General features: G+C 48.9%; 1 protein-coding gene across 1 annotated transcript; it reads left to right on the forward strand.

Moving 5' to 3' along the window:
• Nucleotides 1–1,509: 1,509 nt before the first annotated feature.
• Nucleotides 1,510–26,843, forward strand: LOC149332248 (endothelin-converting enzyme-like 1). Its single transcript, XM_089557493.1, has 10 exons — nucleotides 1,510–1,641; nucleotides 4,077–4,310; nucleotides 5,889–6,029; nucleotides 6,721–6,900; nucleotides 8,097–8,259; nucleotides 20,307–20,618; nucleotides 21,882–22,079; nucleotides 23,375–23,604; nucleotides 25,491–25,613; nucleotides 26,485–26,843. Exons 1-10 carry the CDS (start codon nucleotides 1,510–1,512, stop codon nucleotides 26,833–26,835), a joined length of 2,064 nt encoding a protein of 687 aa, XP_089413619.1. The 3' UTR covers nucleotides 26,836–26,843.
• Nucleotides 26,844–27,859: the final 1,016 nt, after the last annotated feature.

A 27,859-nucleotide genomic window follows, 5' to 3' on the forward strand; every position in this document is an offset into this window, starting at 1 on the left:
GGCGACACCGCACGAACCAAACTAAGCACTTTGCGGTGATTCACCGCTTTTGTGCCTTTCGTGCTTGGAAACGTGTTCGCAAAGTGCAAAAAGGAGCGCTTCCTTTCGTGGTAATCCTGTCTGCTGCGGTACGGCGTCTTGCAGGCGGGTGCATACAGACGGGAAGGCTGCCTTGGCCACCGTCGGCTGGCGGATGCGGCCGCCGTGGAGAAGCACGTTCGATCCCCGTCGCATTCTTGTGAGCTAGCGTACACTTCTGACGAACGCGGTTCTGTAGGGAGCCAAAAGGAATGTCCTGTTCCAGGGACTGCCTCGGCTGCGAGCTCCAGAAGTTTCTTGACGGGTTTGTGCGCGATAAGCACCCGAGCCGGAGCCGGCATACGAGCGTGCCAGTTGCTCGCGTGAACATGCCGCCGTCGTACTCGTGCCGCCAGGAAAGTTACCTGATCGCGATGATTGAAGAGAGGCGTTTTCCATGGGATATAACAGACCCAAAATATCAACTGTGTAATCTGAAGGAATCTGTGTTTCAAGAGATCGCTAGTTGGGACTGTATTTCACAGGTGAGCGCGAGTTACCAGTTATCTGTCCTGCTATTTTTGAACTTGAGATGAAGAAGAAAGCAGCGCTGCATTTTTTTCTTTGAGATAGCAATCAGAATAACTATACTGGGTTCCCATTTGATTGCAAGAATGATGCGTACAATTATATCTTTTTTTTTTAGTACTCTTAGAGCGTGGAACAAACTCGATGAATCTGCCGAGATTGTGGCGTGATTTGTAGTGACCGGCCGGGTTGATAATGGATTGTGGAACAACAGCGCAAGACACAAAATGTGTAGAAGTAGACACAGGGCACAGAAAGTAGACGCATGTAGTCCGTGTTTAATCCTTTCGCGTGAAGTTTTCGAGAACGCCTTTCTCAGGCGCCCTTCTCAGCCAGTCGATCATCCAGCGCGGTTTTTCTGCGGTGGCGGCTGGTCGCCCGAGTCAGAATCGAGCAAGGCTGCACCTCAGCCGCCGCGCACGATCATAGTTCGTCCGATATTCTGCAAAACCGCCAGTAGCTACGACAGCGCAAGGTGTCTCCAGTTTCCGCGGTTGTGCACACGCACGGAGGAGAGTGCGCGAGCAAAGGCAGAGAAGCGCCGGGGAACGCGATTGAGGTGGTTTTTCCGGTGTGACAGAGAGTTTGTGAACAAGCGGCGCACATGTGGCCAACACAGGATGGCGGGAGACAGCGACACGCTTACCCTCTGTTCGTGTTGACGCGGTGTGACAGGATCGCCAACCCGACGAAAACACTGTTTTGTCGGACGAGTTGGCGGACTGTTTCCGCAGTGTGACTCGGCATTTAGGGTTAGAAAACTGAAATGTGAAGTGGAATGTTTTTTGCTTTATGAAACACGGATTGCGGTTACTAGACGAAGGGGCACTAACTGCAGGAATGCTCGCGCATGGGATTGCGGTGGTGACAGGTTATGTCCTATTACGGTCCATCAATCTACAGATGACGGCAGCGTCGCTACAGGAAGAGGCCGCGGGGAAGGAGGCAGAGAAGGAGCAGGCGATAGCGGGATTGACGCCATCGCAGGGGTCAGAGGCCCGAGGGTTCCAAGGCCTCCCAAACCGGCACCTGGTCGTGAGTGCATGTCCTCTCGCTCTTAAAACTGCGCCATATACTTAGTCGTTCCTTCTGTCGCTTAATTCCGTGCTTGCTGTTAGGAATACCGCATGCATATGGCAAGGCACCATTGGTAGATCCCTGGGCACAGACTAACTATCGCAATGGGAAATGTTTGTTGGATGTTGGGGCTTGTTGACAAACTGGATTGTGATGTAGACTGATGGTTGCGAGCTATCTATGCAGTTACATGCAATCAAATAAAATGGAATATTCCTTTGCACACTTCGATCGGGTTGCTTGTCAATTTTCACTAGAGTTCCATAACTTAATAACAAATATTTCGCATGTAGGCTTCTTGATTCGTTTTTAGTTTCGCTGTTTTTTTGTGCTCGCTATGCCCTTCGTAATCGATCTGATGCGTCACTCTGAATTTCTCCATCGTACTGGGAGATCGCTTAGCGTGGGTATTCTCACAAATAGATGTAACAATACTTACCTAATCCATGAGCCCCTCCTCTATGCTGATGTGTTTTCCGCCATTCTAAGTTTGTAAGTACAAAGACACTAAGGAAAACGGGCCTTTGCTGATGGCCCTGACAATTAAGAAAGTACGACCTGCCGCGGTGGGTCTGTTTCTTTGGCGTTCGGCTGCACGATAAAGAACCCAAATTGGTCTAAATTAATTTGCAGCCTTCCACTACGGCGTCGATTTCCTATCTGCCTCTTTGCGGCGTTAAACCCCTTAACATGTTGCAAAAAAGGCAAGATGCGGGTGTTTGAATTAAAGGCGGCGTAGGCTTGTGAAAAAGAAAAACTGCGCAATCTGAGAGGTGGTTGCCGTTGTTTTATGGAACAGAAATAGTGAAGTCTAAGTCTCGCCCATTTAGCGATGTGCACTTAGTGACTTCTTTCTCAATACGGGTTTAGGATGAGAACCTTCGATTTTACACATTGCACGCTGCAGCTTGTCTCTCAAGTAACGCCAACCGCTTCCGTCGAAGTAAATACAGCACCTGCAGTCATAGAATGGTAGAATATAAAACGATAGACGGCCTTTTCTGACGCTCTTCCCAAACTGCACAGGTAATCTGCCCAATATTGTAAATGGATGGTTTCACTCTTGTCCTGGGTATGCCCGGCGTTTACCAATATCTGTCCAATATAGGGCAAATACTTGTGCTGCTCGGGTTTTTCACCGTTTGCAAATTCGAACATTTCTAAATTTCGTTCAATTTTATTAGATTGTAAAAATACCCAGCGGTGTACGCTGCATTTAAAAAAAAAATAAAGGTGAAAAAAGACCATGTTGATCAATACTTTTCATGTTTGAACTGCCTGCATCGGTGGAGAAGTAGACGTGGTGTGCCTTGTCGTTTGGTGGACACGATTTTACGTAAATTTAAAGAAAATTTGGATTTTGTTCCTTAATTTATTCGTATGCTTAGCACTTCAGCTTTGACACAGCCACAGATCCTGAATACCGGCCTTTTAGGCCTAGTAGAGAACAAATAAAATCAGGTGTCAGCAGGACAGAAAAAAGAAACATTGCTACCGATGAAGGTTCTGGGGACATAACAGTTTTTACACAGCAAGTGATCGCACACCAATGGATATAGCTGGAAGACACCACGTACGGTTGCGTGGCAAGTATTTTAAGATCAGCACAAGTTCCGCTTGCCGTCTTGTAATTAAGAAAACCGAGAAGACATTAAACAAACACAAACAAAGTAGTAGCCATCTCGTCCAAGACGGATGCGCCTACCGTTGGGAACTGGCATACGCGCGTGAAGTGCAGTGGCAGAAGCATGTTTTTTTCTAAATAAAACTCTTGAAAAGCAAGCATTAAGGAATTACTCGCCAGGTATGACTGAGGCACCAATTAACTTTTCAAGTGGGCCTCCTGAGGAGAGGCGAAAGCCGCGGACACTATGCCGTGACGACTTCCGGTGGATATAACATCACACCGTTACCGTGTATATCGACCCCAAATTATACATCTTTTGATGATCTTAAGTGTTAATTACGCATAATTACACATTTTACAATCTAATTTGACACAAATATGGTGTTTTTCCGACCATTCTGTGACAAATTTCACTATGCCGTGACGACTTCCGGTGGATGTGACGTCACACTGTTCCCGTGGCTATAGTGATGTCTGCGTTATTTCGACGAAGTTTTGACTTTTTCGATTATAATTAATTAACTCATTACTCTACACTCATCAAACTTGGCATTGAGGTTCATTTTTCTCCTCTATCTGAAACGAACATTGGTTTTCTTCTATCTTGTTTAGTTCCCCGACTTAACTCGCCGCCAAAGGTGTGACACCCTCTGCTAACGGACGACAGCATGAGCCATTAAAGGCTTTCGCCTTAATAACTGTGCATACTGTTTCTTTCACATCTTCAGCTGCAACAACGACAGAGTGTCCGCCACCCCGGATACAGCCCAGGACTACCAAGCGCGGGGCTGTCACTACAAAGGAGGGTCCTGTCACTACAAAGGAGGGTCCTACCACCGAGGCGACTTCCGAAGCAACCACGCCTCCCGACGCTTCGAAGGGCGATCAACTTGCGGCGGAGTGGATCAACGCGTCGCTCGACTGGAGCTACCGGCCTTGCGACGACTTCTACAGCTTCGCATGCAGGAGATTCGAAGGGGGCGAGAACACCTTTCAGAAGGCGAGTTAGGTTTTTTGAAGCGAAAAGCTTCACTAGGCTCGTCAAGACCGGGTCTGGCGTGCGCCGTGATCAATTTTAGCCACAGCTGCGCATGCGCGAAACCAAGCGACGTCACGCGGAGCGCAGCTGACCGCTGCTGCCGCAGCCGTCGTCGCCGCCGCGCGCTGACTCGGTCGTCTGAGCGTCGCCGCTTCTCCTCCTCGCTACCGTTTTACCCTTCGCCGCTGCCGCGCGGTCGCCGCCGCCGTCGCTAAGGTTCTTTCGCAAGGCGTTGCGAGAACACGTGAGCGGCAGCGGCGGCGGCCATAGAAGAGGCGGCTATCCGCGCCACAGTTTGACCTTTCGCCGCAGCCGTGCGCAGTGCACATTTGAAAGGAGGGGTATATAAGGCGCGCTTGCCCATAGAACAGGCGCAGACACTCGCCATGCAAGGAGAAGAGGCAACAGTCGGACGGCGCCGAAACACCGATCTATAAGTGGTAGCTTAGGAGTTAGCTGAAAAGCAGCGTGAGCTTTTCGCTTATCCAGGCTCAACCTTAGCTAAGCCACAGTCAATTTTTCTCACGTTTTTGGTACCACCAAGCAGTGTGACATGTGGATAGGTCGGAGCTTGTCTTTTTCCAGCCAAGCGTCGCAAAACCAAAGTTAATCGCACATGCTAGAGGCTTTTATCCATCAAGAGGTCAAGAGGCTTTTATCCATCCACTCCTGCAATTTTATCACAATACAAAGGGATGCCTACGATCGTTTTAACACTCCGCAGAACAATTAATGAGCAAACGTAAAATTTACGAGCACATGGATGCAGAAACCAAATCCATACACGTTATGCCGTTGGATTGTAAAAAATTATGGAAACAATTTCACGCTACTCCGGTAAAAAGGGATTATTAGTACATAAATCTTGCATCTTAGCTGGTAAAAAGGTGAGGCTGAACGAAGCGCTGGGCAATGTCTCCCAGACGATGTCCAGAAAGGTATCCAGCAACATCGTTCACTCAAGAGACCTCATATGATCCAAACAGGGGATAAAAGCATTTTAACGAGTTATTAGCGAAGCGACACTTACTATAATAGTTGTTAAGGATACTGAAGCTTTTTTACGTAGTACGTACGTTAGGTTGTTAGCCACCCTCTATCGCGCTGGAATGCAGAGAACCACACCCAGTGTGCAGGGTGTGCAACATATCCAGCACTTGCCCCCCCCCCCCCCTCCCCACTTGCTCTAGGCTGGTCTTCTCTTTTTGGACGTAGCCCAAAAAAATGCGCCCGCTAGGCTTCGAGTATGACAGTCTTCTACGATAGTACCTTGTTTTCATCCACTCAGACACACAGACTGTTTGAACGGAAGTGCTTAACTACAGGCATACACAAGTCAAAACGCACTTTGAGAGAAGTACTGACAGTTCTCGTTCAAAGCCTGTGCCAATGTAAACAAACATTACGGCAGGGAGACTAGATAAATATTAACCATATAGGCGATCGCCTGTTCTCATCGATCTTAACTAGAGCTATATTATTGTTGGCTACATGGACAATCATGTCTCCTTAGTGCTCGTACTCTTGTCTTCCAATCAGCTGCAAAACTACACGGACCGAGCTATCCAGAAGGAGCTCTTCGCCACTGAAGCCCCGCCCAAGGGTCAGAGCGCCACGCAGAAGGCGGCTGCCCTGTTCCGGGCCTGCGTCAACCTCGGCTCCGATGCGAAATACTCCGAGGTACGGACGCGCCTCTAACTAAGCGGAAAATTTTTTGAAACTTCCTTGTGCGGCCAAGCCAAGCAACTTAATCTCCAGAGTTGACTGATATAAAATGCTCGGTGATTAATACGGTGTCCAATGCCCGATGAAGCTTTTAATGTTGTCATATTAATAAAGTAAACAAGGCTATGTGGAAGTATTACTGGGTGCTTTCAGACGTATTCTCAAAATCGCAGTTCTCAAACGGTGTCGCCTAACGACTTCACCTACTATTATTTAAGAGATTTAAGTTTTCAGTGCGCGCCCTCTGTCCCTGTGACATAGTGGTCGCTGGTCACTTAGAAGACTCATTTCCTTGCCGCTCTTTTTCCTTTTTCCCCTTTGTTCCCCTCCCCAAGTGTAGGGTAGCCAACTGGGCATCGCCTGGTTAGCCTCCCTGCCTTTCCGTCCTTTTCTCTCTCTCTCTAAGATAGATAACATCAACTTGACAGCCACAATTTTGATTGGATGCGGTGTCTTTGCGATGTGTGCAAGCAGCAGACATGGTCGGGCATAGCTGTAATTGGGGAGAACACTCGCTGTGCTTTCTTTTTTTTTTTTTTTGGGGGGGGGGTGTGAAAATTGGGAAGCCTCACTAATGTTACTCTGACTAGAGGCATGTTTTTGAAGTCCTCACTAATGGGCGCGTTTTTCACTGTCTGTCGTACAGGTGGACTCTCTGGAGTCCTTCTTGCAAACCCTGGGTCTCGACCTGTCCGACATGCGCCCGGACCCCAGCTTCAACGTCGCGGATCGCATTATGCAGCTCTCCTTCGTATACGGCCTTCCAACATACGTCGAGTTCCGTGTGCACCACTCGTTGCAGGATCACTCGCAACTGTACATACACGTACGCGACCTTCAGAACGATGAGCGCAGATCCTTGATCGTACCAAAAAGTGGCCTTACATTCCTGCGTTTTTCCGTGATTCGGAAATTACTTCGTTTCGTTTGATTTTGCAGCGAAAGCTGTTAAAGCTTCGGTTTAGCCATATAGAACATTCATTCTGGAGTCCAGTCTACAGCATCGCCCGTAACTCTAATTACTTTGGCAATTACTAACACATTAGATCAATGTTTGAATTTAATTTATTTGAAGTCAGTTAATTTATGCGTTTAAATTAAGATAATTTAAATAAATTCCCGCCAGAAATCTAATTGAATTTACCCCTTGCCGATTCAATTCCCGCCTCTCCACCCAAGCGTGGCTTCCGCTGACAGGTGGTAAGATGGAGAGAAGGAAATACCTCTCTCTCCACATTTAGGATAAAAAGGGAAAGTGCAGGATGAAAGCTTTAAAAGCTTTCGCCGATTCATGCGCTAAGCCGGTGAGCCTACCTCTACAAATTTTTTCATATACAGGTGTTAAAATCCGCCTGCCTTTCATCAAACGCACGATCCTTCCGATAGACATCCTTCTAATTGATTTGATGCGTGGTACGCTATCTACACCGCTTTGCAGAAAAGAACTAAGTTTCGCATCGTAATATTTGCATGCGTTTTCTTCGCGGTGTTCGCTGTTTCATTTCACCGCACCATGAATCAGTTTCGGATGACATCAGGCATTAAAAAATGTGAGCTCAATGTCGTTCTGCCACGAGTATCAATCCTGGTCCCATGCTTTCTTCATATGAAAAGTCTGCTACCCTCCCAACGATTATTCGTCTGAAATATAGGCAGCTGCTGTAAAAAAAATATATGCAGAGATTTGCACCACACGTACACTGTAGCGGCGGTCCAATTAAAAAAGATGAATATGTTTTTTTTTTTCACACCGATGTCTTTATTAAAGAGCCCGCAATGGAATTCACGGGATAGTACGGAAAGAGGAACTTGTTATACCAAGTTTTAATAAAAATAGGAGAAGACAACTGTTCCCACGCGATTTAAACGTCAGCTTGCGTCCACAATTACGAAGTCCGCGAACAAGGAACCCTGTGGGCCGCCAGTTCATTTGAAACAAGGTTGTTTTCCCCTGAAGGTCATGCCAGTTACTTTGGCCACTCCTGATAGCACGCTCAGTGACGCCCTGCTGCGATGCTGCAGGTGGAGATCCAATCAGCGGACGAGGCGTGGATGCAGGCCAACTACTACATTTTTCGCGAAAACGTGAAGCAGGCGCAGTACTACGAGGGCTACATCCGTCGCTACGACCCGACTGTGGACACCTCGGCGCTCGCGGCCAGGATCGTCCAATGCGAACACATCGGTGCGTACATCTTTGCAGCCTACTAAATATCTAAGCTAAAAGCACTGCCGAAAAGGGTAGGCTTTTAACGTTGTTAAACAGACTAGGACGTGCGAGAGCACTTCAGGCAACGCAGCCTCAAAGGCAACCCCATGAATAGACGCGGCGCGAGAAGCACGCGTCCACCGCCGCCGCGCGGTTGCTCTCGGGATTCCGGCGCCGATGGCCCTCGCGCGTCGGGAGCGGGGAGGGCGGAGCGCGCCGGCGACGCAAGGCGAAGAGTCGTTTTCCTGGCGGAATAGCGGCGGGCAGACAGAGAGAGAGAACATGCGGAAAGAGGGAGCTTCGCTGCCGGTCTGCCTAGAGTCACTGGAACTTAGGTCTGCCTGCGGCGGCGCGAGCCTCCCTCACTCTCGCCGCCGGTCTACGAGCGGCTTCTTCCGCAGTCGCGCTATCAGGGCGCGGAGAGTTGATGGAGAGGGGAAGGAGGGGGGGGGGGGGGCGGCAGCTCCCAAACAGCCGCGCGCGGGAATTCGAGGGGAGGGAGGGGGGGGGGGGGGGTCCGGCTCCACACGTTGACGAAACAGCTGCGCAAGGCCTCCGTGGTTGGCACTCCCTTAAAAGATCAAAGGTTGAGGCTTCCCAGATACCTCGGGCTTTGCAGCCCTGGTAGCAAAGTAGCGCTTTCGCGCTTAAAATGCAGACGCTGAATGTATACTGCTGCTAAACCAACTTCTATTCGCGCTAGGAGCGTTCGGGCCAACAAAATGGTTCTCTATGAGAGAGGCCTTTGTCCTGCAGTAGGTGTAGTCATGTTGATGATGATGATGCGCTGGGAGTAAGACACAACTCCGGTCAAGCCGACAGAAAGCTGTTAGGACACCACATAAACTAAGTAGAGCCGGTGTATGACGTGACAACGCTTAGAAATGCCTGCCGCCTCACCTTATGTCCCCCCCCCCCCAATATATGTACCCGGAATATCAATATTCCCGATATGTACCTAATGTATACCCGGCATATCTTGTCGATATATGCGGCGTCCGCTCTCAGACAGTTCGAGCTTAAACACGTTACTTAACAGACTTCAGAATAACTTCCGACACTTCGTGTTCAGAAGGGATCACGCCGCTGTTTATTCGCTCACGCGCTAGAAAATTGTAGAGACTGAAATAGTTTAATTGCGTAGCTGTTAGAGACTTCTTTAGCGGCTTGGGTCCTCATTAATCTTCTAAAATGCAGTGAAATTCTTCTCTGCTTCACTAAAGTAATCAACGCAACATAATCAAAAGAGAGTGGCATGAAGCTCTGGTTGAAGCTGTCTTTCAGTACAAAAAAAAAATGATAAACATCTAGCCTCTCGGACCTCTCAACGCCATGGTGTAAATTAGCTGGCTTTGAAATTCTTCTTAGATGTGAACCTTGCCGTGCTGACTTCCAGCAATTGCGATCCGGCTTCTCTGTTCCTTTGAATATTTTGTATACCCGGGAGCAAATTAGTTGTGCTTTTACTTCGCTTTTTTCCTTCGTGAGGCTGAAGAGTATTAAACTGGTCTGACATGATTTTCTGGAACGCGCACTTCTCAGTTTTTCGTCATTATATCGAGTCAATTGAATGTACTGCTCACAGGGCTGCTGTTAGGGACGGGTCTCTCACTCGTATAACTTTTTTTTTTTTCTGCCGCAGTGCGTCGAGCGATAGAAGCTGTCCGGCGATCATTTACACCACCGACTACAACAACTGTGCGCGGTCTTGGAAACCGGACAAGCAATTACGTTTCTGCAGGTAGGATGTGCTCCCCGCCCACGTTCCTGTCGTCACAATCTCAGGGTACACCTAGTGACACGTTTTGGCTAGCGTGCTTCCCCTTAAACAAATTGGATTTTCCTTAAATAGGGTAAAAAGTAGGCACCTATAGAAATGCCTCTCATCGCCCGTTCCTTTCAGAACATTGTAAGGCATGTATAGTTTGAAAAATTGCGAGGACACTTTGGCAACTAAAGTGTTGAGAGGCGAAAAACGAGGACACTATGCCGTGAAGACTTCCGGTGGATTTGACGTCACACCGTTCCCGTGGCTATATCGACGTCCGCGCTATTTCGACGCAATTTCGACATTTTTTTATTTAATTAATTAACTAATTAATTTGCATTCATCAAACTTGGATTCTTGGTTCATTTTTTTCCTCCTCTATCTGAACCAACCATTGGTTTTCTTCTATCTTTTTTAGTTCCCGAGTTAAACGCCTGTTACACGCTTTGTTAACGGATGACATTATGAGCCATTAAAGGCCCTGGCCTTAATAACAACGGCAGGTCCGTGTGCTTGATATTAAAAACAGCCCCTAACTCCAGTGTGGTCACCTCAATCGAACGACGTCCTCTTACACCTGCTGACGACTTTTTAGAGCGCAGCTCTTTGGCGTCCGTTCCTGGGTTTCGCGTCGTCGTCGGCGTCGGCCTCGTAACCAGCTCCGCCCCCAATGTCACGCTTTTCAATTGGTCGAAATGCTCGTGACGTCACAGTGCGCGAATTTCAAATGGGGCCAATTGTACTTTGGCTAGTAACCATGCAACCAATCAAAGGGATCGTATAGTGATGCTGCAACTAAGTTGGACCGAGTTTAGTTAATTGCTTAATTAATCAATTAGCCTAATTAATATAGAGGAGAATGAAGAGGTCAGAAGAAAAGAAAAGACGCGCGCAGCAGCGACAACAGCGTCCGCGGAAGGAAACACTGCTGAAAAAAAAAACAGATAAGTACGAAGCCGCGTTCCCTCCACCACCACGCACTTCCCCACTCACTAAGACGTTGCTCGTTTCATATACATTGTGTCGAACATCCTAGACAGTTGCAACAATTGACAGGTTAATGACAGAACACGATGGATAGAAATACAAGAATATAAATATGAAATAGCCTAATTAACCTTTCTAGTTAGAACGCATAAATCAATAAAACCGAGAACGAAATTGGTCGAGTTGGGGAATCGAACCAGGGTCTCCGGAGTGCGATACGAGCACGCTAGCCACTCCGTAATGCCAGCTGAATGGTTTGGAATGAACAAAGGCGCGTCTAGCTAATACGGCGTCTTCGTTCACTCCCATCTTCCCCCTTTCCCTTACGGCGAGGTGCAGGTGTCCACCCAGATATGCGAGAGAGATACATTTCCTTTGCTCAAAAAATAAATTTACCGTCCAGCAAGGCGTACAACCGAATTGGCGATGACGTTCTGTGGACTCCCTGGCAGCGTTGTGAAGGACTGTGTACGGGAGGCCTAGGCATGGCCCAAAAGAACTCTCTCCGCCGACTAACACCAAAGACACTGTGTCTGGCTCAAAATTATCGCCCCGTCCCGTCAGTGAAGGCGGTTGTGTGGAATGCAGCGGGCGCAACACAGAGACGTGCGAAATAGCCAGAGGGCTAAGGAGGAGAGGCCGCGCGGGGAGCCCTGCGCGACCACACGCATCCCTGCGGCCCGTTTTGCAGCGCGTCCCCAACTCCCCCCCCCCCCCCCCCCTTTGGCGCAGAGACAGGCAAGTTTGTGCGTTTGTGTGTGCGCGCATGCACGCCTGCAGACGGCCTTGTTGCGAGGTACGGGCTGTGGACTCGGAGAAGGCTAGGAGTTGGGTCTTTATTAAGGGAAGTTAACCCAAAAGAAAAGAGGTCCCCAGGCCCTTGGAAAATAGACTGTCTCCCCGGACAGCTGCTCTGTTCCGCTGCTAGAGGAAGACTCGCTTTGTCCGTAACGGCCAAGTTTTCGAATGCCGTGGTCGCGTGTCCAAGCCGCGGTTCTTGGAAGAGACCACCCCGGGTTCCGATGCGAGAAGAGAGAGGACAGCCGTGACCCTCATAAATATGTCAACTTCGAGAGGAGTGCGTCTTCGGCTGAACATGAGCTCCGCGTTCGCGAAGAGGCCGGCACCCTGCGGCGCGGAGGGTGGGCCGGAACGCTCGCGGCACAAACAGCTTCCCGGAGTTCGCGGGCCCACTGGCCTGCATTGTCTTGCAGCGCGACGGCCTTACTAATGGCTCGAGGTGGCGGGGGAGGCCGGCAAGTTAGCACCAAGAGGGCTCCCAGCAGAGGAGGCGAGGAGGACACCGAAGGAAAGAAAGAGAATCCTCAAGAAGACGCATTGGAGACAGGAGAGACAGAACGAGGGAACGAGCAGAGACGGGCGAAGTGTACGGACGGAGGCAGATCGCGCTGGTCTGTAGTCGGTGAGGCCGGACCCGCGGGCATCCGTTGCAAACTGACCGCCAGCCGAGACGCCCAAGAAGCCGGACGCCACAACCCGTCAGAGTACCGCCAACCGAGACGCCCAAGAAGCCGGACGCCACAACCCGTCAGAGTACCGCCAGCTGAGACGCCCAAGAAGCCTGACGCCACCACCCGTCATAGTCACCGAAACGTGGGACCGCCACCAGCCTGAGCGCCACCCTGCCAGAGCAGCCGAGAGCGAGGCACCTGTTGGCCGGACTGCACCGCGACGCCTGATACAAGACAGCGGTGAGCGGAACTCCCAGTTTCACCTTCAGGCAGAGAATGTAAATAAATTAGGTTGACTCGGAGGCGTTGTGTGTTGGCTCAATTCTCCTCGCTTCAGCAGAACCCGTGGATAGCAACAAACAACTGTGTTGCATTGTGACCGACCCCCGACAGGCGGGAACGTCACAAGTGGTGGCAGCGGTGGGATCTTGCTGAAGTTTTGGTGCGAGACCATTAACCCTCGTACCCGAGGAGAAAGGGGCCAACATGTCGCTACAGGAATCACCGAGCCTTCACGAGGGGGTGATAGGAGCAAATCAGATGCTGTTGGGAGCTGTGATTCCATCATTCACGGGGGTTGATAACGGGCCCAAAATAAGGGACTTTTTGAAAATTTTAGAGCAGGTCGGTAATCTGGGCGGATGGCAGGAGAAACAGTTAGTCGGGATGGCGAGATGTAAGATGGTCGGGGCTGCTCTGGACTTTGCATGGTTGGATGAGGAGGTGGCAGGCGTGACTTCGTATAAATCGTTTAAAGCGCTCGCGCTGAAACGATATGATACTGAGCCGGCGTGCAGGAAGTTTGAGAAGTTTCTAAGAGCAAGGCAGAACATTGGTGAGAATGTACGCTCGTTCGCGAGCCGGCTGCGTAGGCTCGGAACGGAGGCTTTTGAGGACGTTGATGGCGATGACCCGTCGAAGAGAGAAGCGAGGCGCGAAATCCTTAGGGAGCAGCTGGCCTCTATTTTTCTGAATGGGCTCCGCGATCCGGTAAGAAGATTTGCTCTGTCACACGATCCCAAGACATTCGAAGAGGCAGTGGAGGTAGCGTCTAGAGAAGAGCAGTTAGAGGACGTGACGAGCACGAGCACCGCGACTGTCCGAATTGTAGAAAGCAGAGAGGAGACGGGTGATTTTTGTGAACGTCTGGATCGGCTGGAGAAGCTGCTCGAAGAGGTCCTTCGGATACGTGAGGGCCCTCCATCTGGGCAGGCGCGAGAATTGAATCGACGCGTCAAATCAATCGCCTGCTTCTCGTGCGGCAGGTTAGGGCACATCTCACGTTTTTGTCGTCTGCGTCAGATATCGCACGGGCACATTTCAGGGCGCTTGGACCACTCCGAGCAGCGTAAGAAGGAAGGCGAGGAGAGCCCTGAAGGTATCAAGGAGCTAGATAAAACATCCACTGAGAGCCGTCCCGAGCGAGGGTGTTCAGAAGCGACAGTGAGCCTATGCACGGACAAAGCAGAAGGAGTTCGCGAGCCAAGGGAGACCAATCGCCATTCAGACGCGCTCAGCAGCGCGGCGGACGCAAGGCTAACCGAGGTTCCCCCTGTGATTGAGCAAACCCGCCTGTACGAGGAGCAAAGGAAAGATTTGTCTGTGCTAAAATTGATAAACGAGTGCGACAGCTCAGAACGAAAAGAGTCAAGATTGTATCATTTGGACTCTTGTGGTTTACTGCGTTTCAGAGACAAAGCGCACGGTGCCTCAAATCGAGTAGTTGTCCCTTTGCTAATGAGGAGTGAAGTTGTGAGGTTATGCCACGATATGGAAGGCGGAGGACATTTAGGATTTCAAAAGACCCGTCGGGCGGTTAGCAAAGGCTATTTCTGGCATGGACTGAGACAAGATGTTGCAGAACACTGCAGAAACTGCCAATGGAGAAAGAAACCGAGGGTGAGCGAATTGCATGGACCACCTCCTGATCTTAGTGTGACTTAGGGGAAGTCTGGGAGTTGCCACGACCATTGAACTGTGCTCATGATTTCTGCGGTTGCGTGTTTTACTTAGAGGGCGGAATTGTCCGCCGTGTGAAATTTACTCCTCTGCCTGGGGGGACTGAGGGTCCGCCCACATTGTGCCGCGTTGTGAAACCAGTGCTTGTGCGCGACGACGATGTTTGGCAGCTTTGTCGTACTCGAAATATGACTGCTGCCATAATAATGAGTTTGCAACTTTGCGACGTACTGTTGGTTGTGAAAGTGCGGTGACCACGAATTTTTCGTAGAAAATTTCTTTATAAGAAGAGGGGGTTGTGAAGGACTGTGTACGGGAGGCCTAGGCATGGCCCAAAAGAACTCTCTCCGCCGACTAACACCAAAGACACTGTGTCTGGCTCAAAATTATCGCCCCGTCCCGTCAGTGAAGGCGGTTGTGTGGAATGCAGCGGGCGCAACACAGAGACGTGCGAAATAGCCAGAGGGCTAAGGAGGAGAGGCCGCGCGGGGAGCCCTGCGCGACCACACGCATCCCTGCGGCCCGTTTTGCAGCGCGTCCCCAACTCCCCCCCCCCCCCCCCCTTTGGCGCAGAGACAGGCAAGTTTGTGCGTTTGTGTGTGCGCGCATGCACGCCTGCAGACGGCCTTGTTGCGAGGTACGGGCTGTGGACTCGGAGAAGGCTAGGAGTTGGGTCTTTATTAAGGGAAGTTAACCCAAAAGAAAAGAGGTCCCCAGGCCCTTGGAAAATAGACTGTCTCCCCGGACAGCTGCTCTGTTCCGCTGCTAGAGGAAGACTCGCTTTGTCCGTAACGGCCAAGTTTTCGAATGCCGTGGTCGCGTGTCCAAGCCGCGGTTCTTGGAAGAGACCACCCCGAGTTCCGATGCGAGAAGAGAGAGGACAGCCGTGACCCTCATAAATATGTCAACTTCGAGAGGAGTGCGTCTTCGGCTGAACATGAGCTCCGCGTTCGCGAAGAGGCCGGCACCCTGCGGCGCGGAGGGTAGGCCGGAACGCTCGCGGCACAAACAGCTTCCCGGAGTTCGCGGGCCCACTGGCCTGCATTGTCTTGCAGCGCGACGGCCTTACTAATGGCTCGAGGTGGCGGGGGAGGCCGGCAAGTTAGCACCAAGAGGGCTCCCAGCAGAGGAGGCGAGGAGGACACCGAAGGAAAGAAAGAGAATCCTCAAGAAGACGCATTGGAGACAGGAGAGACAGAACGAGGGAACGAGCAGAGACGGGCGAAGTGTACGGACGGAGGCAGATCGCGCTGGTCTGTAGTCGGTGAGGCCGGACCCGCGGGCATCCGTTGCAAACTGACCGCCAGCCGAGACGCCCAAGAAGCCGGACGCCACAACCCGTCAGAGTACCGCCAACCGAGACGCCCAAGAAGCCGGACGCCACAACCCGTCAGAGTACCGCCAGCTGAGACGCCCAAGAAGCCTGACGCCACCACCCGTCATAGTCACCGAAACGTGGGACCGCCACCAGCCTGAGCGCCACCCTGCCAGAGCAGCCGAGAGCGAGGCACCTGTTGGCCGGACTGCACCGCGACGCCTGATACAAGACAGCGGTGAGCGGAACTCCCAGTTTCACCTTCAGGCAGAGAATGTAAATAAATTAGGTTGACTCGGAGGCGTTGTGTGTTGGCTCAATTCTCCTCGCTTCAGCAGAACCCGTGGATAGCAACAAACAACTGTGTTGCATTGTGACCGACCCCCGACAGGCGGGAACGTCACAGCGTTGCAAGACGCTGTCGCGTTCTACTCTTACAGGCGAAGCTTAACATGTTAACCACACATCAGTAACACACGCAGACAGCCAATGGACGCGTCATTCGCTGGCAGCACTTGATTCATCATTCACAACCACATTCGTGACAGAATGCTGTACTAAGGCTTTCGCCTTGCACCACTTTAGTCGCCAAAGTGACTCCTAATTTTTGTTTGTGTCGGCATCGGCGGCGTTGTTTGGCACGTCACATGAAGTTGGCGAACTGTGCGCCGCAAAGTTGCCCAACGGCTTGCTGGTAGTAGCTGCCTACTTCGCCCCTACCGCACTCACGAAATACGTCGTGCACTTCCTGCAACTCGCATTAACCGTCCATCGATCCACACCGATGTTAGTAGTGGGGGACTTTAATGTTGACATAAAGACAAACAGCAATTTCCTAACACTTATGCGGGAGAACATCCCGTTCCTCTCGCTCGTAACGCATCCCACGGCTGTGACAACCTCGCGAGGCACTGTATAGATCTCGTCTTTGAGAATCAAGCATTGGTGTACCAAGTCGAACATATATCAGTCTATTTCTCCGACCACAAAGCTTCCTTCATGACTGTCAAGAACTGTTAGTGGAGTCTTTGTTAAAGGAATACGTGTGAAAAATAAAAAAAAAATTCTGTGATAGCGCATACATGGGTTGCTCGATTTCTTTGCCTCAATCTATCGAAAAGGTGAAACAGCTTATTTCCTGCGCTCAAATTTCGCATTAGGAAGTAACGTAATCGTCGGTAATTTTTGCTAATGTGTACTTCATGTAGAAGTACCTGCAATTTGTTAAGCGATAAATCTGTTAACATTCCTTCCTCCTTACCCCCCCCCCCCCTTCCCGCCACTGTAAGCGCCTTACAAAGGATCTGGTGGGTAATAAATAGATATATGGGCAGAACGCCAGCGCGCCGTTGACTCTGTCGTTGCAACCTTTTTGTACTAGCTACAAAATTGCATTCGGCGCAGCTTGCGATTGTGGCGCCACCAGTGACAGCGTCGAAGCGGCGAACTCGTACAGGTTTCAGAACGTACTCAATTCTTGTGCGTTAATGGCACACTGCAACAAAGGAGGCTTGCGCTTGTATAGCGCACTGGTTCCTTACCTGCTTACTAAATAAGAAACAAAATAACAAGCGGAAGCTAACAGGGAATGAAAACGAAGAATGAACTTTGACTGTAAGAGCCTAATACGTACAGCAAAATACTATCAAGAATAAACCAATCAAAATTAGAACTAAAACGAAATTCCTAATATACAAGCTAGAAATACAATCAGATGCAATAAAACACAAATAGGGAATGCGGTACAAACAATACAATTAGACGTGAGTGCATGGTCTTAAAGGAAAATATTAATAAATACAAGTAGAAGTGGCGAAAGAGTTGAGGAGAAAAACAAAAACAAAAATTAAACAAGTTCAAATGCACAGGTGAAGTAAAAAGAATATGTTCGGACGGGGAAATTAATACTAATAATAATGATAAAAGTAATAATCATAATCTCTAGTAAAGTTATTCTCGTGCCTCTCTGTAAGAATGTACCGGAAGGAAATTCACACCCTGGAAAAGAGGGCGTCCCAGCATTCATTTTCAAGCAACGTCTTTCAGTTCATCACAAATTAAAATAGTGAGAGACGAGAGGTGAAACTAATTGAACGGATCACACATCGATATGGTGTCAGGCTCCACAGAGGTAGCGGTCGTGAAAAAGTTATTAAGCATGAAATGCTTTTAGCTCCCGTTGTCGGCAGTGTGGTGACGTCACGCCGAGACCGAGAGCCAACATCCGGGCACTGAATTCCACTCATCCGGGCACTGAAACGAGAACACCCGGGCACCGTACGAGATTCAACGAGATTTAACGAGACTCTATAAGCCCTCCTACAGGACCGGCATGAAGCGCCGGTAGCTTCGCGCCGAACGGGTGGTGGCGTTCCTCCCTTCCTGTACGGTGCGGTTCGGGTGTACACCGAGATGACAGAGAATTACTGCGCCATTTCCTTTCCTCAAAAAGCATTGCGTTCAAAGGGCAAGGCATCGCGCCGAACGGGCAGTGGCGTTCCTCCCTTCCTGTACGGTGCGGTTCGGGTGTCCGCCAGGATGACAGAGGATTACTGCGTCATTTCCTTTCCTCAAAAAGCCTTGCGTTCAAAGGGCAAGGCATCGCGCCGAACGGGTGATGGCGTTCCTCCCTTCCTGTACGGTGCGGTTCGGGTGTCCACCAAGATGACAGAGAATTACTGCGCCATTTCCTTTCCTCAAAAAGCCTTGTGTTGAAAGGGCAAGGCATCGCGCCGAACGGGTGGTGGCGTTCCTCCCTTCCTGTACGGTGCGGTTCGGGTGTCCACCGAGATGACAGAGAATTACTGCGCCATTTATTTTCCTCAAAAAGCATTGCGTTCAAAGGCCAAGGCATCGCGCCGAACGGGCGGTGGCGTTCCTTCCTTCCTTTACGGGGCGGTTCGGGTGTCCACCAAGATGACAGAGAATTACTGCGCCATTTCCTTTCCTCAAAAAGCCTTGCGTTCAAAGGGCAAGGCATCGCGTCGAACAGGTGGTGGTGTTCCTCTTTTCCTGTACGGTGCGGTTCGGGTGTCCACCGAGATGACAGAGAATTACTGCGTAATTTCCTTTCCTCAAAAAGCGTCGCGTTCCAAGGGCAAGGCATCGCGGCGAACGGGTGGTGGCGTTCCGCGGACTGCCTGGCAGCGCTACAACACGCTGTCGCATTCCACTCCTAAAGGCGAAGCTTAAGCGTCATTAATTAGCAGTTATTTAGTATTTAGTCATTAATCATAATTAGTCACTAATTAGTAATTTGTCTTTACTTCGTCATCAATTATGTGTGGCGCAATTCATTGGTGACGTCACCAGTGTCACATAGGCAAAGTGGTGCAGAAAACGCTTTCGCCTCTACGCACGTCAGACAGTTTCGAACGCGCTGCATATACATTGTTGTCAGGCCTGCGTCTCGTCTTCCGCGTACGCTTCTGCATCGTCCTGCATTTCATGCTTACTCTACTCTCGGTTACGGGGGAGGCAGATTTTTTTTTTGTTCATCTCGCAGTACTGTTTGAAACCGCCAAGAACAATGTAATGAAAACGCATATTGCTCACAACAATGTCCCATACTGTTTTTACGTCTGCATCAAAATTGAAGACAGCAGATTCGTTGTGCCTCTCTATAGGCTATTTCCAAACGCTAATACTAACCGTAACACTAAAAATTTTCTTCCTTTCATGTTGCTGAGACCCATAAGTTATACTTTTTGTAGCTATGTTCATAAACGAGTTCAGTGCATGAAGTTTGTGAAGCAAACCACCAAGACAAAAATATTATGAAATAATCATGCAACTATAGTTTCCCAGTGGGCGTATTTTCCTACCCTCACTGTGTTCGAAGTCAGCTCCCATTTTCCGCCCCATTTAGCAAACCAACCCAACGTTATTCGCAAGGAGTGTCACAGCGCCATGCATGACACGCGAAGTTATGTCAGGTTTAGCTCTGTGCTATCGGCTTGCCATTATAAGCGTAGTCGCTGCTAGCTCTCTAGGTACCTAAGGCATGGTTGCCTCAGCAAAAAAAAAATGGCTGGGGTTCAGCGTGGCCTGAACCTAGTTACATGGGCGAAGGCTCTGTTAAGCAAGTTCTTCCCTGTCTCAAATTAAATGTCATAGTAAAAGGTCAAGGTCAAATGTCAAGGTCAGGTACCCAATGGTCAGTCATATGATCACGTGGTCATACTGCCATAGCTTGAGTCGTCAATGCGCTGCCCGCTGTCTCAAATCAAGTGTCAGGGTCAGGGGTCAAGGTGAGGGGTCAAGGTCAGAGGTGAAGTTCAAGGGTAAAGGTCAAAGGTCAAGGTCAGGTACTGAATTTTCAGAGTTATGATCACGTGGTCATACCACCACAGCTTGGGCCGTACCACCCCGCAGTTAAGTTCGGTTTGACCTTGTTTGGTTTGGCATTGAAGGCCTATGTCTGATCCACGTCGAAATCGGAAGTCTTACCTCGAGGTATAGAGGTATGGCTCTAAAAATATAATGAAAACCACTGATTTCTATGGTGGTGCGTTTCTTTTAGACCAGTGGGAGCGGATGATCGCGCTTTACTCGGGCAACACGTTCACCGCTTCCTCCCGGCTGGTTCTGTGGGACGATGCGCCAGCGATCCTGGCGGTGCTCATGAACAACTCCCGCCTGACGCTTAAAGACTCCCGTCTGCTGATGGGTTGGAGCCTCCTCCACCGACTGCTGCACTTGGCCCACGGCGAAGAGATGATGGTGGAGACCGCAAAAACGGGGGTTTCAACGTTTGACGCCGTCACTGAATTCTGCTACAAAAAGGTCACCGACCTCATGGCAATGGCCGTAACGAAGCAGTACCTAAGTAAACGTGTGTATTACCTTTTTATCTTTATTCTTTCGGCTTAAAATTCGTGGGCTCGAACGCATGGAGATAACCTCTCGTACTGTCGTGAACAGTTTTAAAGGGAACACGGGAGCGCATGTCAAGTAGCCTTAAGCCCCACGAGTGGCGATACGCGCCGACCGGTTGTCGCAAATAGCTGGATAGGATTCAATAGTCATGGCTGCAACCGGTACCCTCTCCAATGACGGCACAATTCTGACCCGTGGAGCATTCTGTAACAGGGAGCATTTAGTAATTAATGTCAATACCAATCTTGAGAAGTGGAATGAAGCTGTGCGTTAAATTAGTGCATGCTATGTATAGTAAACGGAAAACCGCAATCACTGCTCAGTAAGCCGCGGCCGATCTGTCTGGATAACGCCCGTGTTCGGTACATCAAACAACGATGCTCTGCGACACTCTGTTCAGGCTTGCACTATCAACCGATACAAGGCAATCTCCGTGTGAAAACCATTACGCGCAGAGATTACGCGTATATTTCCCTCCATATCATTAGACGAGCCAAAGAGATTATCAGCTGACAACGATACATTTTGTCCACGCCTTCAGTGAGTTCTAATCCCCTTTGAAATATTTCAAAACACGGCGTATCAGTTGTTTACAGCTGAACATTATGCGGCCATTTTTCAACTCACTACGTTATCAAGCTCGAACTTCGTATTATCGCCGGGTTTAGCAAGCGCTTTCATGGGCTGAATGCGCAGCTCTCTGGAGTCAGTAAATTGACTCTCCAGAAGGGCTAGCTAGGACTTCTTACGTAGAAAAAACTTTGAGATCACTGCGACGGCCTGCATTGGAGCAATGCGAAAGCAAAACTTCCACATACTATATCGACGGCCGTGGTTGTTCTGACGTCCGTGTGCTATATCGACATCCTTTGCTATTTTGACGTCTAAGTATGTTTTTTCGTGTTTTTTTTCGCTAAATAATTTACTAGTTACACCTCATCCACCCAATTTATCCCACTGCAACAATGTATCACACGCTATCTGTCACAATCACACTGCCACATATGTATCATCAGAGGACGAAGTAATCGTGCAGACAGAATTTGCGGACATTTTTTGCTGACGCGACAGAGCCATACAATTATCCCGCATGAATAAATAACTGCATCCTAAAGACGCGGAACTTAAGCAGCTCCATACTGCTTGCTCTTTTGTCGCATGTTGGCTCCCGTTCCACGACTGCGGCCGTGCCACACTCAACCGACGTGTCGCCTCTTAGACGTCCCGCCGTCGGTGCTGGCGTCGGGATATGAAGTGTTCCAGGATGTGCTTCGAGTCCTTGAGCACAAGTTGAAGAACACGGCTTGGTTTAAGGACCCCGTGCGAAATGTCAGCTTGGGCAGGTTCGATACCTTGCGCGTCACCTTCGGCTACCCGAAAGAGCTCTCCGACGAGTCCGTAGTGGAAGCGTTGTTCGGTGAGTATCCGGCGACCTGACCGACGCGAGCGCTTCATTTCGTGCTGCCTTAAATATGGTTACATCTGAACCGTTTTGACGAGTCGTTATTTCGAGTGATTCGTTCACGGAAGTATTTGTCAAGTGGTGTAAGCTGCCATTGAAACCTTTGACTTATCAGAAGTGACGATGGTGGATTTCAATGGCGCAAGAGCGTCTGAGGCTAAAGAGCGCCAAACGCAAAGTAGCTGGTTGACTGAGGTAAATAAAATGCGATGAGTGCGAGAGTTTTAAAATAGCTATAAAAGTGTAACGTATAGGACTGAAAAAAATTATAGTGGTTCAACTCTGCTGAACCAAGTTTTCACGTAGCGAAAGCAGAGCTCAGAGCTCCGGTTTATATAACCCATATCCTGACGTCACAACCGTAAACTCAACCAAGTGGAACCACGCGATAACCACGTGGTTTCATACCGCCCTCTACCGACAACTTCAAAGGTCAAGGTCAAAGGTCAAAATGTGCGTGACCAAGGTGGGCCACACACGTGCAACCATTACTTATCTCAAGGTCTTTTCAAGGTCATTCGGAGGCTTACGGCAAAATGTGTGTTAGCTATCCTAGTGCAGCTTTCCCTACAAAAGTTCGTTCATCGATAAGGTTCCGATCGTTAGCAGCTGCGTGCCCGTGTCTGAGCCGTTGTGGTCGCTGCAACAAGGATATAACCGTCTCAGCGACGCTGCCTCAAACGTAGCCGATGCAAAGCGTTACACTCTCAAAGCTGCACGTATGCAAGCGGTGGGGCGCTGCCTGTAAACGTAGTGGAGGCGGGCAGTAGTAACAACGCTGCATGTATGCCGTAGGCAGGAAACGCAAACGTACGCGGGTGGAAGAACGTTCTCAGGACGCTGTCCGAAAACAAGGTGCTTCACAAAGTCCTCAGATCTGTTCCAATGCGTTTCCCACACCACACGCCACAAAGTGCAATCCTTCCATAATAAAAGCAGAATCACAGTAGCGTCATGTTTGGTTTCATTATGTCATTAATCATGCCGCTAACCAGCTCGTGGTGATTGCTAATCGTACCGCTCTGGGAAGGCGGCTGTGGCTTTTTGCCCTTCTGCTGCTGTATTGAATTTGCAGGTCGAGCGCTCAGGAAGACGGCAAGCAGTTTTGTAGCTGCTATCTCTGCTTCTTTTAACCAGCCGTTATTTTGATCAGTAACGCCTGCGTGCCCCAGGCACGAGTGCAATAATTTGTACTAGTATTGACTGTTCTGAGTACACCATTATATTTCTTTTTCTCGGCCGTAATGCAGCGGACTTCCCGGATGTGGCCGAGTATTTCTTGGCTCCCTACCTGCGGACTCTGCAAGTCCTGACGTACCGCGCCGTCAGAGGGAATTCCACCGAGAATTTCAAGGCCGCACACATCGACGCAGAGTACAGGCGACAGAGCAACAGCCTCACTATCACTGCGAGCATACTGCAACCACCGATCTTCATCCCAGATGCAGCTCCGGTGATGAATTACGGAGGATTGGCCCCGGTATGATCGTGCGCTCCCATACAAAAAAAGTTTTAGACAGTCTGTCTATAGACTTCTGTTTATGAAGTCTATAGACTGTCTATAGACAAAAGTCTATAGGCAGTACAAATGCCATAGACAATCTATAGACAATCTATAGATCTATGGCCATACAATTTCAGTAGAATATGAATAGACAAAAAGCAATATCTATAGGAAGTCAATAGAGTCAATAAGAAGTCTATAGACTGTACTATCACCAGACATCCTTAAGAGTCGAACGAACTATTACAATTATTTCACAATATCACGGCTAGTGCGTAATGATGTGTCTTTGGTACTGAATCTTTTTAGTGTTATTTCGTTCACGCACTAGGGTACTGCAGCTTTAGATGTGATGCTTGAAGCGCGCGTTCTAAAACTGAAGACGCAGTTTTTATGAGGTAGTCTGTACGAGCATTTACTTCTGAAATATGGATTTATAGTTCCTTCTTTTAAGGTGTAAAAAAAATGGAAACAAGTCATACGTAAATGATCAACACGCAATAGTACCGCTGCGCTGGGGATTTTGCTACGAGGTGACAGTTTACATCGAACTTTTCAGCGTATCTTGTCACTTCCCGTTTCTGGAGTTCAGAAGCAGGAATGCAGGAAAAATGTTGGAAAAATAATAGTAGCAATGCTTTTTGGAGAATTCTGGCTCTTCAATGAATCATGGTTTCTTAAAAATGCGGATGATGAGTCCCACCACCCAAGAAGGACTGGTAATTGGCCCAATATTGGAAATGGCTGGTGTTACACTGGCCCTTTGAAGGACTCGCCTTTGCCAACATATTTCCAATATTGCGGCATCTAGCTGGGCTGCTGGGACTGGAATCATCTACAGAGCAAGACCCACTGAACTACAGACCTTCACATATGGCGGGGTCCTATGGAGCAGCGTGTGCCAACTTTCGTTAGCTTATTGGCCGTTGAGGGCGCTCGGTTGACCTGTTCGTCTGCTGTCATCATCGTCATCGTTTGCCAATTTGAGCAAGATATTTAATACATTTGTTTCGTCTTCTTCTGCTATCTTACCATAAACGATAAAAATATCCACAATAACGACTTTTTTCGCTCTGGTTTAGTATAAAAAACGTCTTTCTTTTTATCCGCTTTCTCTTCGTCAGCATTACCGTGCCTAGCATAGATAAATGGATGTAATGATTACGTGGACAAACGACGAAACTGCCTTGTTTGAAATAAAATGATGGAGGCCGTCTTGTTCAACAGGTATAATGTAGCGCCACGCTTCCCGTAGGTGCCTTTTCCTAGCGGCAAAAGAACATGAGCGCTGGAGCACTGCCAAATGTGCAGGTCTGTAGTTCAGTAGGTCTTGCTATAGAGCTTCGTATTAGTGCCTCAAGTCTGTTTAACAAGCTTTCTTGGTGTCACTGTGCGTTCAATAGCCACTTGTGCATCCGGAATTTACGACGCAAGGTTTTTCTTTATTGGTATGAGGAATTACCTCTGATCTTATATTCACCGCAGTAAGCATTCAAGAAGGATTAGCGGAGTGCACAACTCCTCGCAGTTAACGCACCGTATTGCCTAAATAATATTCGCTCTACATCAAGTCATCAGGAGTGTCATTCTGGAAAACATGTACTCGAAAACCGCATGAAATCTTCGATACCTTATCCGCACCTATAAGGTCTATGTTTTATGTTTATATTTAATCTGTTATTTCTTATGAGATTTAAGCAGTGATGGAGTTAATAACTCCTTCGATTTACCAACGTGACGCACTGTGGGAAAGCAGGAACGTGGGAGTCACCGGCAACTTGGGAACTTTGCTTTTTTTTTTCGGCAAGCATCTTTTTATTCAGCTGGAGATGTCATCTTGACGTTGTCCGCATTTCTTCCAGATTGTCGGCCACGAATTAATGCACGCCTACGATATAAACGGTGTCAAGTCGATTCACGATGTTTCGGACACGCTGAAACAGTACGAAAGAAAGGTGCTTTGTCTTCGAGCCTCGTATGAAAAGGTGCGTAATTTTCACCCTCTTTGAGCCTAAATCTCCTCGGAAACTCAGTTCAGAAGGTAAGGAGTATCGTTTAAGAAACGGCAAGTAAATGCCTTACGAATAATAATAATAATTACTGGTAAAGAGGAAATAAAAAAACGGAGTGATGGCAAAATCGAAGTTTAACCCTATCATCTCTTGAATTTCAACTACATCGAAATGTGGTTGCCGCGATAAGGCATCAATCCAGACTCTTCACGATCTGTAGTCTAACTTCTGGTTTATGGTTTATTGGTGTTTAACGTCCAAACTTCTAAAGTCACCTTTTCACATTACTTGGTGGGCTTTTCACACGGAGACGCGGAAAGAAGTTTTTCAAAGAAATCTATAAAATCAGCAAGATCAAGGTATGCATAGTCTGTTTGTAATAAAAACGTTAAAAGGAAAAAAAATTGAAAATAAATGCAAAGGTGCGAACAGCAGGGTTCCTGATAAACATAGGGATTAAACTGAATGGTGCGGCTTGGCGGAACTAAGCGTAAGTCCTGCGTGAAGAAAATGCCAACCTTGTTTGCTATATATCCTGTCGTTTTCGCCTTCCTTCTTGCACACACTTCGTACTTGCTTGGAGCTGATTCGGCACAGAATCTGTTCAACGACGGGGCACGGGAAATTTGACCTTGGCTGATTTGGACCAAACACAATCAAGCCAGTGCTTTCGCAATATATAGGATTAACCAAGTTAAAACCCTTACTTTATTTTCGCAGTTCCTGAAGGCCTTCCCTGTCCTTTCTTTCCTCTATGACATCCACAGTACGATATGGGCTTTCGGAGTTTAGTACATGTTCTTGCTTCGGCCGCATATCAAGTCTATGTACTGTGCGCATGCAGGCGGAATCATCGCGGGCGAGAACACTAGACCAAACGATAGATGCGGAAGGATTCGTCGACTTCGTGGGCATCCTGTTGGCGCACGAGGCGTTTCGGCGCCTTTCGGACGAACAGCGCACCAGGACTGTGCCTCACGTTGGGCTCACCGCCGACCAGGCTTTCTTCGTGGCGCACTGCATAAAGTGGTGCAGCGCGGACAAAGTGAACAGAACTCGGGAAGTTGGAGGAGCCTACTGGCACAGCCGCTCCCGATGCATAGTGCCCCTTCAAAATATGCCCGAGTTCGCCCAGGCGTTCTCGTGCCAGCGCGGGGACTATATGAATCCCGACAACAAGTGCGACTTCTGGTAGAGCGGCGCGGGCAGTAGTAGTAAGAACAAAGGTTGTCATGGACTATTCACAGTGTCATGATCGATACATTTTCGCATCTCAAATTTTGTTCATGTGGAACATGTCAGACGCAGATATCCCAACTAAACTATTTGTGCTGCTCACTTCTACCTTCGGGTTTTCGTTTCCTACGCTGAGGAATCTCGTAGGTTTTTATTTTATTGGCCACATGTACCCAGTTCTCAAGCAAGTGCTTGTTCCATTCTGTTTATATACTGACTGATGCATAATTTCGCTCTTTCTTTACATAAGAAAATCGCTGCCTAGAAATTTCTTTAAAAACACCTCAGTGAAGCGAAGTACTTGCAAAGGTCGCTTCCCTCAAGCGGGCAGCAGGGTCACACGGTTCACTCAGGACGACATTTCTCCGCCTGGAAAGCGGTCGTATAGAAGGGACGCTTCCCGCCTGTGTCTAGAATTCCTTCAAACCTCTTATCTGAAATAGAAATGGGGCCAGCAGTATTTGACTATTGTGGGAGGTTGTGTGCGTGGTTATGTAGACCTGAAAGGTCACATATCTGTGCCTCAGGTTCTCGTTCTTAATTAGTATCCAAGTGTCGCTATGGCGGAAGAATTGCAGGTAATCACAAGACTAACGCTTACAGTCGCTTAACGACGCCTCAGTCTCAACCATAGGTAACAGCGATATTAGTTATTTGAATTTCAATATCAAGATTTTACTCGCCAATAAAATACAACAAATTGGGATCCACGTGGTGCAGTAAAACAAATCCCCACGGCCGCTGAGCACGCGCGAGCACACTCACAATGAACCTTCACTCGGTGACGCGTGTGTCACGTGACCACCCGGGCGCTCTGTTTCAAGCAGCAAGGAGCGGCCAGGGAATTGTTACATGCTGCGCCTAGCGGCGTTTGTTGCCGTGTGTTGTTGCGTAGGCTTTTCGGCGGCGCTGTTTCAATACGGCGCGCTGGGAGAGCTGGAATTTGTCTCGCTGCATTGAGGGCCTGATACGGGTTTTGCAAA

This window comes from Amblyomma mixtum, chromosome 8 (genome assembly GCF_055824585.1).
Source record: "Amblyomma mixtum isolate Tamu chromosome 8, ASM5582458v1, whole genome shotgun sequence".
Lineage (NCBI taxonomy): Eukaryota > Metazoa > Arthropoda > Arachnida > Ixodida > Ixodidae > Amblyomma > Amblyomma mixtum.

Excerpts from the sequence above, each read along its gene's own strand:
- LOC149332248 (XM_089557493.1), top strand. The coding sequence starts at position 1,510 with ATGACGGCAGCGTCGCTACAGGAAGAGGCCGCGGGGAAGGAGGCAGAG. Across the intron at positions 4,311-5,888 it reads GCGAGAACACCTTTCAGAAG|CTGCAAAACTACACGGACCG; the intron begins GCGAGTTAGGTT and ends TCTTCCAATCAG. Across the intron at positions 20,619-21,881 it reads GAAGCAGTACCTAAGTAAAC|ACGTCCCGCCGTCGGTGCTG; the intron begins GTGTGTATTACC and ends GTCGCCTCTTAG.